This window comes from Trichoderma camerunense, assembly GCF_050948025.1.
Source record: "Trichoderma camerunense strain CBS 138272 chromosome Unknown V8C40scaffold_5, whole genome shotgun sequence".
Taxonomy (NCBI): domain Eukaryota; kingdom Fungi; phylum Ascomycota; class Sordariomycetes; order Hypocreales; family Hypocreaceae; genus Trichoderma; species Trichoderma camerunense.
In genome coordinates, this window is record NW_028145365.1 from 1,492,356 (window position 1) to 1,505,982 (window position 13,627).

Below are 13,627 nucleotides of genomic sequence, written 5' to 3' on the forward strand. Positions count from 1 at the left end.
AAAAAACCCCCCCCCCCCCCCCCCCAATGCAGACAAATCAGACGCCATCTAGCCGTCTAGTCATGCCGCGGACTACTCATCGTGTTGAACATCCCAGACATCTCCTATTCGGGCTATCAAGCCGCAGCTAGAGATGCCAAACACTTCCCAACACTTCATGTTATGCTTTTCCCCGTCGGCCATGTCTCATCAGAATACCCCAGCCACTCTAGGTCAGTTAAGGTCGTAACCAGAGCTGTAAACTCGGCGCGTAATGCAACGTCCGACACATATCGGGTCCCTCACGTCTTTCTAAAGCCCCATCCACAATGACGTATAGTCATGTGGTAGTTAGAAGCGGGAGAAGCGGCAGAAAAGTGAGGCGGCAAGTATCTTATCGGTCACTTTGTATTTTGTCGCAGTGCGCGAGTATTCAGCCAAAGACATGATACGGTGGCTCTTGTTACGGCGATACCAGACGGCGGCCGCTGTTCGTCCGCAATGACTTGTTGCCTGTTTCAAAACACCCCATGATGTATTGCCGTTCACAAGCTCCGCGGAAGCTTGGCTCCTTCGAAGACGCTCTTTCTCCGGCACAATAGCACATGGTCGTCATTGTGATGATCATCCCAATACCTGTGGTAAATTGAAGTATTGCCTTGCGTATTTCTTAGTCACAAGCGTCATTCAGGAGGCACCAGGGCGGCTCTTAGTTCTCGGTATACCTGCTTGTTTATGCAAATTTTGTGACCTTGCAACCGATTTGGTTTACACACGTATGCCCCAGCTGATAAATGTGACTTTTATGGATGATCACGTCCAGGTTGCCTCCTCAGAACATGCTAGTACCTCTCCAGATCGCGCAGATATACCGAGACTTTATGTTTGCTTTGGTTCGTGGGATTTTCGAACAGAGTTTCCTGGCTTTTAAACTTTCTCAACATTTTCGGCGACTTTGGCGGCAGTAGAGAACTAGAACGACTGTGCTGTTAAGGTAGCCTATTCGAAGCAATGTGGTAGCTTGTAGCGGCTCGTATCTCAGGGGCGTCATCAAAGCCGCACTTATGGTGACATTGCTCAGTCTCAGGGGTATAGGGTACAAGGCACCGTGCGCCCATTTTGTGAGAAGGCGAAAAGAATGTGCTGTTGGTGTTGATTGAAATAGAACAAGTGTCAGTACATGAACGATTGGATGCTTGATTTGCCTGCTCTTGAATATCAACTCGTGAACCGTAGATGTAATGTTGGTATCCGTCGCATCCCGTAGTGTTCGCCAGTGTGCCACCATCTACGACAGCTTGAATTGACTTGTATTAGGATTTGAGATGTGGAGTCGGTATGAGGATTTCGATTATTTCCTCTAAACCTTTCTCATAGCTTTTACTCGCTGGCATCATGAATAAAAGCCGGGGTTTCCGTACTGATCTCATGAACTTGTCGATTATACATTGGAATAGACGAAGTGTTTACCGGTATCAAGTTTGTTGAAGCAATCTTGCTGAAATCGAAGACCAGAAGCTGAGCGCCGTCTGTTGGATCAGTCCTAGTGCTCTTTCCATTGGTTCTTGGCTTGGCTCTGAATAGAGGCACATGTTCAGCCCATCTGTATTCTCCAGCCCCATCTCTTCGCGCAGACCCGAATCCTATCGAGAATAATATTATCATAATCAGGGATATATACATGACCACTCAACCGTATAGGTCGTACGATATTCTGAGAAACGGCCGCTGTGAGGATATCGTAATGGCAACCAAGCTACGAAAGCTGACACCAATATCCTTAGGATTGTCTTTGTGGCGTTCTTTCCGGTCCTTGAGCTCTTTATTGTTGGTCTCAATCGGATTTGCCCACTATAATCTGGATGATATGGTCATTGATGAACGGAGCGGAAAGGGTGTATCTTGTATCCTGAACGTTGCAAAGAACAGGAACAAGAAAAGAACCGCCACTTTTGTATATCTGGCCCAGAAATTGACTACTCGACTTGCCCAGGACGAAAACATCTCTCGAGGTTGAACACAACTCTCCAATAACACGCTTCTTGTTGCGGAACCGGACGGCCTTTGCCAGGTGCATCACAGAAGCAATTTGACAATAGCAGCCTCGCTCAGAGTTAAGAGCAGGCGGCAGACGCGTTCTGAGTCTTAACGAACACCATCTGTCGATTTTAACATCATAGCTGCTTTTGGCTCTTTGAAACTGGACGGCTTCGTCACTTGAGGAGCCCGGAGGCTGTCGTTTTCTCTTCCGATTTGGAAACTGGAGGCAACCGTAGCTGCATTTCGAGCTTGAAACTGTTTGTGCGATTCAGCTTCAGACAAATCTTTCGAAAGTCTTCCTGTCAGATCAAAGTTTAGTACAAACACGTAGTCCAGGAAGCACATGCCCTTGAGCGCAATCAATGGTTCATCCGAATGCTGTTCTCATAATTGAACTAAGGGAAGGCGCGGCGATTGCTTGGCTTCAAGAGTATACATGATCTTGTTGGAATGCTGAGATATCGGTGGTCCAAAAAGTTCAATGTTCTTCGAGGTTCACTCTAGATAACCTTCCTTTGTTTCTGCCATTGGCGGTGTAGGCCTTGACAACAGGTGCGTGTACGTACATGTAGATTTGCAACTCCCAAGGCATCTATTGCCTGCACAAACGCCAAAGAAAACGCCTTCTGTGTCGACTAAACTGCTTCGATCTCAGCCTTGCGGGTATCTATTCATCATCATCTTCTCCTTGTCGGTCATGTCCTCAGCTTTTCCCCCATCGACCGGCATTGTTTGAACTATCTTGTTGAATAGGAGAATGCTATAATAGACATTGACCGGTTCTTGGCGACGGTTTAAAGGAGGTAGACCTCCTCTGAGGCCGCTCCAATTCGACAAGAAATCTAACGCCATGCTGTTCAGGCTAATAGTTGGTGTAATTTTAGGCTTCCAATGATCATGCGGCATCGTAACTATTGATATGTTGCTACCTGCTGGCAATATGAGAGCTACTTTTGCATCATCCAAGACTTGCAAAGACAACCAACTTCAGCACCAGCCTTGAAGATCACGAAGTCGAGCTCCAGAGTGCCCCTTGTTAGCCTTCAAAACCGCGTTTGCTTTTTATAAGAGATTCTGGCTTTAAGGTGCAGATATCCCAGAGCCGCATGACAAACACCTGCAGCATGTGTGCTAGCTTCTCGATGTGGCTGCGCTATCCTGTGCTTAGCAACGCATCCCTTTCGTTTCTGGTCTCGAGAACAAGCCACAGTCGCATCTAGGGTGGGATCTGACGCTGAAGGGGGCTCCTTAGACGTGGATTAGGCACGGCAGATCTGGGGAAGCAGAGGCAATCTTCGGGACATGTGGATAGATTAAGTGCCCTACGCATTGAATTGTAGCACGGAAGCTTCAGCTTCAGAGCAGCGTCAATGCATTGCCCCTCCACACCTCCATCCCTTGCCGTCTTCCGTCAATGTCACGATATAGGTTCTCCTTGTTACACATCACGGAGAAAAGCACATGTGATACGAGTAATGGAAGCACCAGGACTTGCGGCAGTTGGAACCAACACCCCATCTTGGCGTCGTGCAAAGCTACGTCAGATTTGGTTTGGAGGCGGCGTGTGTTTCAAAATAGCAACAGAGTTGTCACAGAAAATCACCTAGCCAGAGCACCGACCGTCGCGTGAGAATCGAAGAAAATTTTCGTTTTTTTTTTTTTTTTTTTTTTTTTTCAATTAATTCATTGCCTGCCAACACTGCTCTCCTGCCTGTTGGTAAATGCGGCGAATGAGCATAATAAGAGATACGTGCGTGTATCTGTCCTGGTGCCTCGCCTTGATTTGCAGAGCATCGAGTAATACGTGTAAATCAAAAAAACATCTGCAAAGCAAAACGCTCAATATCCTAGCCGTCGTTCATCTCCGTCTCCTTTGAGTGTTTCTTCTATACGTAATTTTGTTGGCGACTCTCTTCACCACCGTAAGCTCATTTCCAGTGCGTCGCTTGGTGATAGGGGCAGGGCTGCCGTTGATATCGAGCAAAGGAGAAGCAACGGGGTTCTCCGTCCCATGATCGTGTGCCCGCTACTCAGCGTCGCCCGCGCGTAAGCAGCTGCTGCAGCACGCACTTCGTATTGTCCGATTTGATTTTATGCGAGACCAACAAGAGCCTACAAGCTGCTAATCTAGAGCTTGGATGAGTCTGGCTAGCCCTCGGCGCCTAGTTCACGACGGACTCTGTCCCAAGTCCAAGTTCCACAGCCTTCTGTAGTATCAATCAAACCCACCAAAAGAGCGGATGGGTATAAGGCAATCGACATGCTGCATGCACTGCATTCCTTCTAGAGCCTTTCCGCTGCAATGACATGCACAATCACAGCTGGATTCCCGTCACATCATATCCGGCCGCCTTGGCAATCTCGACTTGCGGGCCCTTGCCTTGCAAATGCATCTCAGGTCAGGCGACTTGCTTGACCTTGACCTTGACTCGACTCGCTGTGGACAGGGTACGTACCGTGCCGGGGGTCTTTTTGGTGCTGGGCTGTTTCTCTCCTCTTCCTCGCCTCTCCTCCCCACCAACAGCCACACGCATCCATCTTGATCTTTTGTCGCCAACTTGGACCAAGGTAAGCTTGATGGGCATTTGAGTCTTTCAATCCTCGAGTCTGCCTTTGTTCGGTCAACTAAAACCATCCAGATTCACCTATCCCGAACTAGACGGTAAGTCATCTTGCCCGTAACAAATCAAAGTGCCCTGTTCCCTTCCATCTTCTCCTTTCACCATCCCATCACACACGCGCGCAGCACACACACGCACCATACACACTGGGCTAGTGACTAGCAGACGCAAAAGGAGAGCTTGTTTCTTTTTTCTGCTTCTTCTTGTTCCTATTTCCTGATTCGTCCCGCCCTGGCTGGCCCGCCATCCGCCATCCGCCTCTCCTCAGGTTTCACAGCGCCTCGCGAGCTCCCTTGCATCATGTTTCTTGTTGGTGCGGCCATCTGATTTGTCCTTCCCCCCCTCGAATTCCCTTGCAGACGAAACGCGTTCGTAGGTCCGGAGCCTATCGCTCGTTGCCTCCCCCTCGATTCTGTCTCCACCAGCTCCAGTGGCGCTAGCAGATACAAGAATCAACAGGGTGCGAGTACTCCGTACGTGCAGCACCAGTCGCAGGTCCTTTTCCCGTCTCCTAGCACATCTCCTAGCAACTGGCAAGACGGACTAGGCCGGAATTAAGTTAGCAGTGGGTGCTTTTTGATTCTGCTACTGCTCCTGCTACTGCTAAGCTGCTGATATCGCCCTCGACTTTGCCCGGGTCTCTTGCAGCTTCACCTCCTGCGGCTGAACCCCGTTCCACTGTGTCAACCTGCTTCTGACGTTGATGCAGCCTTGAAACCCTCTCCAGACCGAGACGCCGCCATCATCCCATCTCCGATTCCCGCTTTCCATCTCTCTCCAGCCATTCCTCCATCTTGCTCTCGTCATCTAATTCTTTGTCCTCCCGTCCCCTCGCGCCAGATCCGTCCCTATCCTATTCCATCCTCTCCAATATACACCGCGCAACGCCCAGCCCCTCGCCCAATCCAGCCTCCACCGACTCGTTATTTCGATTCTTACCAACCCCTCCAACGCATCAACACCATACCATACCGCCGTAAACTGAACAATCAGGACAGTAGAACCATCGTCAAATCACAGCCTCATCTCGGGACGAAATGGCGCAAGCTGGAGTTCAATCGTTGAAGGTAAATCGCAGTCATCTACTTCTCTCCGACTATGATAGTTTTTTTTTCTGGTACTGACGCCTCCTGTCTCCTTTAGTGTGTCGTGACCGGTGACGGTGCCGTCGGCAAGGTATGTAACCATCTTGACTTGCACCTCCTATTTTCCAAGCTAGTTCCTATTGACTAACTGCGATTAATAGACGTGTCTGCTCATCTCGTACACGACCAATGCTTTCCCCGGAGAGTACATCCCGACCGTGTCAGTACCGCCTTTCGATGTATAAAGAAAAATTGGGTTTGCGACTTCTTGGCTGACATTGAAATTCCCATGACAGGTTTGACAACTACTCTGCTAGCGTCATTGTTGATGGCAAGCCAATCAGTCTGGGTCTTTGGGATACTGCAGGTCAGGAGGATTATGATAGACTCCGACCCTTGTCCTATCCCCAGACTGATGTATTCCTCATCTGTTTCTCCGTTGTGAGCCCGCCATCTTACGACAACGTTGCTGCCAAGGTACGATATACATCTCCTATTTTCGTCTGTGAGAAGAACCAAATTATCTGACCATAGCTAGTGGCTCCCCGAGATCACCCACCACTCCTCTGGAACCCCAATCATCCTGGTCGGCACCAAGATCGATCTTCGAGATGACCCTGCCACCAGGGCTACTCTGACCAAGCAGCACATGGAGCCTGTCAAATACGAGAACGTTCTGAACTACGTCAAGGAGGTCAACAAGGCGAACAAGATCATCTACAAGTACATAGAGTGTTCTGCTCTTACGCAGCGAAACCTCAAGAGCGTCTTTGACGAGGCTATCCGGTAAGTAAACGTCGACGGCCTAGGACGGGCTTCTTATGCTCTCCTTTTGCCGCACCCGCCTTCTCACCCACGGCTAACGTTTCTTGTCTTCCCAGTGCGGTTCTGAATCCCACCCCGCAGGCATCCAAGGCCAAGAAATCCAAGTGTTCCATCCTGTAAAGATTTCTCGCGAAGCCATTTTCGTTTTCCCATCTGTAGCATCTTGGGCAGCGAAGGCCTCTGTTAGAATTTCTTTTACGAACGATTTCCAATCTCGAGCCGCCGCCGCCGCCGCCGCACGAATTTTTTTTGGGTCACCTTAGAACGGTGTACATTACAGAAGCTCCTCACCGGGACGTATTTCGATGAACTAGACCGACTTAGTTATTAATGGAGAGTGGAGGACGAGACGAAGGGTGAAAGAGGGTCGGGGCCCCGAAAAGGAGATTTCTTTTTTAATGAATATGGCTGTCCTGTGTCTTGAGATTCCCCCCATTTTCCTGGTACTGTTGATAGGGTTGCAGCAAGCCAGAAAATGACATTTGTTGACAGGACGGCAAGATTCTGACGCCATCTCGATGGTCCTAGAAGGTGGAAGATGAAAGAAAATATTACCGCTCCATGGCGTCTGGCAAATTAACGATTTTTGTTTTGCTTTGCGCCAGTCGTTTTCTACATTGCTTGAAAGAATATTTTTGAAACATTATTTTTCTCCTCGTCCCGCTGCTATTCATTCCTTCTTGACTCCTTTTTATGATATTTTTGAGTTGCTTTGGTATCTATAGATGGCAAATGCATTGCGGATGATGTTTGGTATGTATTATACTGGCATTTAGAGGGCAGTCTTTGACGCGTTGGCTCAACAGCTGGCAGAATGCATAAGAAAGACCAAGTTCCGTCCAATTCTATTGGGGGTATCTCTCTTCCAGCAAGTTTTCCTCTTTCCCTCTGTCTCTCGTGCAACCATGCTATCCTAATGAAGCGGAATGTGCCACTTTTTCGTTTCCGATGCTTGATACATACATCCCAGTTCTCATAGACGGTAGATTGATTCAGCCACAAAGCCTCGGGTTTCTATCGTCACAGTCTCATATGAAAAACAACAATAGGCGGCCACCGGCAGATTAAATCGAAATAATCAAGGAAAAACAAATAAACAGAATAAATCAGGCCGTATCTGACCAAAGGCAGCAAAAAATAAGCGCAAAAGAAAGCATACATGAAGATTTCAAGCGGCATCATCAACATGGTGGATTACTTGAACAAGTTTCCGAGACCAGGGAGGCGGGCAAGACGGCTCGGGTGAATGTCCATCCTGGACGGGCCGCTGGACTTGCCATTGGTCTGGTTCTCTTCCTTGGCTGTCTTCTCCTTTTCGATGCGCTTGGCTCGGTTCTCGTCAAGTTTCTTGTTCTTCTCGTTGATCTTGTCCTGGCGACCTTGGCTCTTTCCGCCTCCTCCAGCACTGTTTGAAAGAAACACCAAAGGTTAGCATTGATTCTCTTTTTTTCGATTTGTGATACGACTTGTGGCATGTTAAAACTCACGTCAGCTCAACATTGATTTTTCTCGCCGGAGAGATGCCGTCCTCAAACATGGAATGGTGGAACTTGTCCAGGCACGTCCTCTGGTGCGTGGGGGTTGCGAACTCGACAAACGCAATGCCCCTGCAAACCTTGGGATCCTCCTTCTTCGTCAGGCACCGCACAGCAACTGGCTTGAGAGTGGCGAAATGCGCCGTGATGGACGCCGCTGTGGCGGTGTAGGGAAGGTTGCCGACAAAGACAATGTTGCGGCCCGCCTTCTGGGCTGAGGACGAGTCGAGGTCGATGACATCGCCGGATTGGGGAACGTCATTTGACGAGGAGGACTTCTCCTTCTTAGACTCTTTCTTGCTGGACTTTTCTTTCTTGTCCTTCTTTTCTTTCTTTTCTTTCTTGTCCTCCTTCTTGGCTTCTGTCTTTCCGTCTGTCTTGGGCTCAGACTTGGACTCGGCCTTCTCTGACTTCGAGTTCACCTCGTCATCGTCAATGTCCATGCCCTCGGGGAGATCCTGAATATCCTTGCGCTCCTCTTTCTTCTCTTTCCGGGTCTTGTTGTTGTATTTGGACTTGTCCTTTTTCGGCTTCTTCTCTGCCTTTTCTTTCTTTTCCTTCTCCTTCTTCTCCTTCTTCTTCTTCTTGTCCTCCTTGGACTTGGGCTTCTTGGACTTTCTCACTTCACTGCCTGGCTCGGCATCGTCGTCGCTGCGCTTGCGCTTCTTTTCGGGCAAGTCTTGAGGCACATCGACGGGCTTGACGTCCTCCGAGGCGGCGGCGGCGCGCTTAGACTTCATTGTGCAAGATGCTTTTGTGAACAATGCTTAGAGAATTGAAAAAAAAGGAAAGAAAAAGACAATTGACGTATAGAGTCGCGGGTGAATGTGGAAGACAGCTGGGCGCGACTGTCGAAAGCTTGCGACGATAAGAGGAAAAAAAAAAACTCCAATCGCTCTTATCGCGGCTAGATTGCCTCCAGTCGCAATTTTTAGGTGGGGCAGCTGCTTAGAGGAGGGAAGGAAGGGGCTCCTGGTTTGAATCGGCGCTAGTGACCGCAATCTTGTAGCTTCCGCTTTGGCGTTCCGCTAAAATGGCCAGTGACAAACAGAATCAAACAGAGGCTCATGAGGTTCTAGAAAATGGATCATGGCAGATGTGAAGATGACGGTACAGTATAGCCTCCATATGACTACCTTATTTATAAGAGTCGAATACCGTGATATCAATTGATGATACATGAATTGGTGGGACTCGAGCGAAGCGTCCAATCCTCTGGCCTAGGAGATTTCACCTGTCATTAAAAGATGGCCTCTCTATGTGGCCGAGGATCGACAGACATGCTCAATATAGTCCCATAAATCACTTTTACACTCCATAGAGCCATACATTATGAATAACTCCGATTAGCCAAACTTTTCGGTACTGCTCCAAGGATTGGATCAGAATCAGCACTCCATCTGTTCTGCTTGACCCTGCTTAGCCATTCTGCCACATCCACATATTATTAATGAGGCAGCCGTGATATCAAGTTTCCAATGTTGAGGTACATACTTTCCATGGCAACCGACTATTTCTGCAATTAGTCAATGTTATTAGCAGCAAGAAGTTTGAAGTCTCACCGTATCCCGTTCAATAAATATTCCAATCTCATCGGCATGGTCCATGGTATCGTTGACGCCCAAGTGCCAGTAGACACCTCGCTTTCCGGGGGTGCTAAAATCGACGTCAGGGAGAGAACTGGCATTTCTGACGCTTCCACGTGGACCCGGCATGGATGCGGTGTTGACGATGCCGTCATTCTGGAGCCAGTCTTCAATACCGGGCTCTAAAATCTCCCTCTGGGCTTGTGTAAGCTGCTGGCCGCCCATTGCGTAGACAGTTGGCATCATTATTGGTATGACGTCCTCTCGCGGAATGTACTCTCCTGGGCTAGGAAGCTTCATATTGTAACCCTGTATCCGGAGAACTCTAGTAATCACTGATTGGGTGATCCATTGCACGAAAGCAGGGAAATCAACTATCGCTGGGAGAAATGCCCACGCTCCATTAACCACCATGTTCGTCAGCTGCCCGAGTAATGGGATTGGGATCCCTGTCTTGAAGGGAAACTCATTTAATGCGACCTTGCCCCAGTCTGGCCAATCTGTGGGAAAACGTTTTGTCGCATGAAACGATAGGCTAAAGTAGAAGATGTTTGGCGAGGTGTTGATTGTTTTCTGGGAGAGTTCATGGACACCTTCGATACTGTTGTCGTAAAACCCGTTGTCGTTGGAATATAGCCACTTCCACACGGGACCATTGGGCGATTCTAGACGCTCAAGCATGCCCTGGAATGTTTCTCCCGTATTTCTACAGATACCCCAGTGGTCAAGCTGGAGGTCAAAGGCTCTCTTTTCTGGAGGAGAGAAGGAAGCTGTAGCAAAGAGTTTTGCAATGAGCCCGACAGCGGCGCTCAATTGTCGCTGAGTTCATTAGTCTTTGGAACCTTGACCGTTGTAAGGATTGGGTCATATTAATACATACATCCACAAAACTCTCAAGAACATCTATAATACTAGTTCCTCGGTGAGGGGTCCCGAGTGTTGTGACTGAGATGGCCCAGTCATCTCTCCCTGGCTGGCCAAAGTATTCGGTATGCAAATGTCCATTGTCACGTCTCATTAGATCCAGAAGAAAGCGTACCGTATTTCCGCCTTGAGAATGACAGACAAAATGAACTTTATGATCTTTGTCCCATTTCCAGTTATTGAACTCCTGTGAGCGTGAATATAGGATGGCGCGCCTTCTGTTGGTGGTGCTGGTTAGCTCTGGGCCGCGATTGGGGCCGAAATAATTGCCGTATTTCACATCTACATCATTTCTCTCCGCAAGAGTATTTGTTGTCAAGTCAACTGTGCTAAATCTGATAAAAAATGAGCCAAAAGTATTGAAGTGCCTATATAGTGAGAAACATACTGCCCAAAAGTAAGCTGCCTGTATAGCTCACAAGCGCGTTCCCAGTTGGTCGATATGGGAGCAATCGAAGCGACGATCAATGTATATCCTCTATTGGCCAAAAGCGTCGCGATATCAATTTCGCCACCGAAGTAGTTGATGGCACCGAATAATGGAGCTCCCCAGCCTGTGAAACCGGGCACTTTGTTGCGTTAGTACTCGCGTTGAAGAAGATTTATGAGGCGTACCAAAGACAATCGGAACCGACTTATCATCGGGGGCAATGTTTTCCACCTTTTGAGCGAGGTTGTGTAAATTCACAAGCCCATTCGGGTCATTGAGATTTGGAGCCATGAGAAAGGGTTGCCAAATAGTCTACCAAGAGCGAGGACAGCGAAAATGGTTGATGAGATGGAATCGTGGAAGCGAGTTTAGAAAAAACTTTTATGTTGATTTGTCGTGGTGAAGGAGCGAGTGTGCTTAGTGAACCATACAGATTGACGACATATTTATGGCCCTACATATCCTATGATATAGGATTTGACAGGCTCTGTGGATGGGTCTTATAGCATCATGACGGATGTGCCATTCAGCTGCTGCAGGCTTCATTCAGCTGAAGAGTATAAGCACCCTTCAGCTGAAGATTGCATACCATGTTGACGCACCGGACCAGTCGAAAGGGGTAGGGCGAATGGCGAAGAGGATAGAGGCTTCCGCGCGCACTTGAGTTTTGGAGAAGGCCCAAGCCATCCTATCAACCTTAATTCATTTAAAGCAAATTGGATGTGGCGTACCCCTTTGAATATTGACACATTCCAACGAAATCACATGCTCATCAATTCAGGTGCATGAGCTGAAATGATTTGACACCACTAAGGTCAGCCACCTTGCGGCTAGGCGCCCTCGATGCAGCATTAACATACAGAAAGCTTTCAGCTCAGATCTCTTCAATCAGGTTGAATGCTATGCTCTAAGAGAACTTCTTGTTTGTTAGTGCATTGGTATTGAACGGTCGCTTCATATTCACATACAGTGCTGTTATGCTCACTACCCAGAAACGGTTCCTACTTAGTGTCAGCGAATCTTGGACGCTTATTCCACTGTCTGTCACTTCATCCCTCAGCAGTCCATCATGAGTTGTTCAGCTGAGTACGTACGTAGAGGACTGGCTTCGGTAACAGAATGTCCAAGGTGGGCATGAATTCTCCAGCGATGGCCAATGTACATATCTGGCCAATCCCTTTTGGTTTTGTGCACATCGGGGACATGGAGGGATCAGAGACTGGTAGTAATGAAATCGGTGCGCATGGCGTCTCGTAAACTGGTGGGCACAGTGGTGCGACCGTCTTGCGTCTCTGCTTTGTTGATACCCGTTGTGCAGATCAACCAACCCGAAGGCTTGATGCGGATTGGCAGAATCTACCGCTTTCGGCAATGAGCTTCCCGGAGGCCACCGGCTCACTAGACGGCACGAGTTCCGTGATCGCAAAGGGTCAAGTAAAATTGGGTATATCACGGTTCGGTTGACTGAGGAGCTCGTTCCGAGCTTCTCTCGGGAACTTCCGTCGTTGGGTGGCTTGGTTTTGCTGTAAGAGTTCCATTTTGTGTCAAGAAACGCTGTCAAAAATTAGTATTGAAGTTCTGACTCTCGGACTCCACGCTAATAATGTTTATGGAACTTACCGCACAAGCTGTAGCATGAAACTAGAGAAGCTGTGTATATCGCTGTTGACAGCCTATATCATCCTAGCTGGGCATTAACATGTGCGTTACCTTCAGAAATAAACGCCTCTGTAGTTCGAGGGCCTATTGATTACATTCTGTCACTCTCTCCAAATCGTCCACGATGTGATCTTCTGGCCTTTGCTGGGCCTCCATCTCACATGGCCAGCCTGATTGAGAAATTTGATGACATGATGGCGGCGAAGGAAAATCACAACCGAGATACACACCGCATCAGCCTAAAGTTGATAGATCAAACTCTACCTAATCTATCATGACCGCGCTGACTAGTGCTTGAGGCATCTAGGAGCCCAAGTTGGTATGAAGCAAGCCCTGCAATGCTAGTTCCACACCGAGACATCAGTCAAGAGCGGAGAGAATTGAAACTTTACTCCAGCATGTACGATAAAAAAGCGGACACTCATGACTGCCGTGGAAGCAACGTTTTGCAATTGGTCGCTAGTTCGCTTCTTGTTACGCCGCGTCGACGCCACCCGCTTCTTTATTTTCTGCTCCAGTAAAGGCCGAGGTAATAGCCAGCGTTTCGGCATTAACTTATCAGCGGGAGTATCTGGTGGTTTTGCGAGGGCCTTTCAGAAAGACCAGAGTGTGTCGGTTGCACAAAGGCTTTTATTATGTTTCTTGAGATAGGTCCCAATCGACTAATCATGCGAGATTCCATCTGGTACTACCTATTTCCTGCGTAAGATTGACAGCAAGGCCTTGTCTGATTCATGCATCCATCCGAGGCCGCCTGATATTCCACTTTCTCTCGACTGTGATTAGTACAGTTGTCAAGTGTTATCTCAACCGTAGTACTTCAATAGTCTACCATCTACGTGCTTGGTATTGTGCTCAAACCAAGTCTGAGCAGGAGCATCTCGGAGACAGTCCGCGACTCAGTCAGAGATAAGCCCTGGTTGTTCATTGGCCGGAATGCCGA

The 13,627-nt window shown here is 48.4% G+C and overlaps 3 protein-coding genes across 3 annotated transcripts; 1 reads left to right on the forward strand and 2 right to left on the reverse strand.

Moving 5' to 3' along the window:
• The first annotated feature begins 5,418 nt into the window (after nt 1–5,418).
• Nucleotides 5,419–7,008, forward strand: V8C40DRAFT_178825 (P-loop containing nucleoside triphosphate hydrolase protein). Its single transcript, XM_083211705.1, has 6 exons — nt 5,419–5,707; nt 5,784–5,816; nt 5,887–5,945; nt 6,022–6,202; nt 6,264–6,511; nt 6,607–7,008. Exons 1-6 carry the CDS (start codon nt 5,678–5,680, stop codon nt 6,668–6,670), a joined length of 615 nt encoding a protein of 204 aa, XP_083075729.1. The 5' UTR covers nt 5,419–5,677; the 3' UTR covers nt 6,671–7,008.
• A 146-nt stretch (nt 7,009–7,154) lies between these two features.
• On the reverse strand, nt 7,155–8,970 carry V8C40DRAFT_239553 (uncharacterized protein). Its single transcript, XM_083214658.1, has 2 exons — nt 8,038–8,970; nt 7,155–7,955 (listed from the first exon to the last, which is right to left on the reverse strand). The coding sequence occupies exons 1-2, from the start codon at nt 8,823–8,825 to the stop codon at nt 7,745–7,747; spliced, it is 999 nt and encodes a 332-aa protein (XP_083075730.1). The 5' UTR covers nt 8,826–8,970; the 3' UTR covers nt 7,155–7,744.
• A 562-nt stretch (nt 8,971–9,532) lies between these two features.
• On the reverse strand, nt 9,533–11,316 carry V8C40DRAFT_263964 (esterase/lipase family protein; the record flags this gene model as incomplete). The annotated part of the gene is made up of 5 exons (XM_083219511.1): nt 9,533–9,595; nt 9,648–10,490; nt 10,552–10,930; nt 10,984–11,164; nt 11,211–11,316. The coding sequence occupies 5 exons, from the start codon at nt 11,314–11,316 to the stop codon at nt 9,533–9,535; spliced, it is 1,572 nt and encodes a 523-aa protein (XP_083075731.1).
• Between the last annotated feature and the right edge of the window lie 2,311 nt (nt 11,317–13,627).

What these genes read in the sequence shown, in the direction of transcription:
- V8C40DRAFT_178825 (XM_083211705.1), top strand. Translation starts at nt 5,678, where the DNA reads ATGGCGCAAGCTGGAGTTCAATCGTTGAAG. An exon ending in GGAGAGTACATCCCGACCGT is followed by an intron (nt 5,946 to 6,021) that starts GTCAGTACCGCC and finishes TTCCCATGACAG; the next exon opens with GTTTGACAACTACTCTGCTA. An exon ending in ACGACAACGTTGCTGCCAAG is followed by an intron (nt 6,203 to 6,263) that starts GTACGATATACA and finishes GACCATAGCTAG; the next exon opens with TGGCTCCCCGAGATCACCCA.
- V8C40DRAFT_239553 (XM_083214658.1), bottom strand. Translation starts at nt 8,825, where the DNA reads ATGAAGTCTAAGCGCGCCGCCGCCGCCTCGGAGGACGTCAAGCCCGTC. An exon ending in AAAATCAATGTTGAGCTGAC is followed by an intron (nt 7,956 to 8,037) that starts GTGAGTTTTAAC and finishes TCTTTCAAACAG; the next exon opens with TGCTGGAGGAGGCGGAAAGA.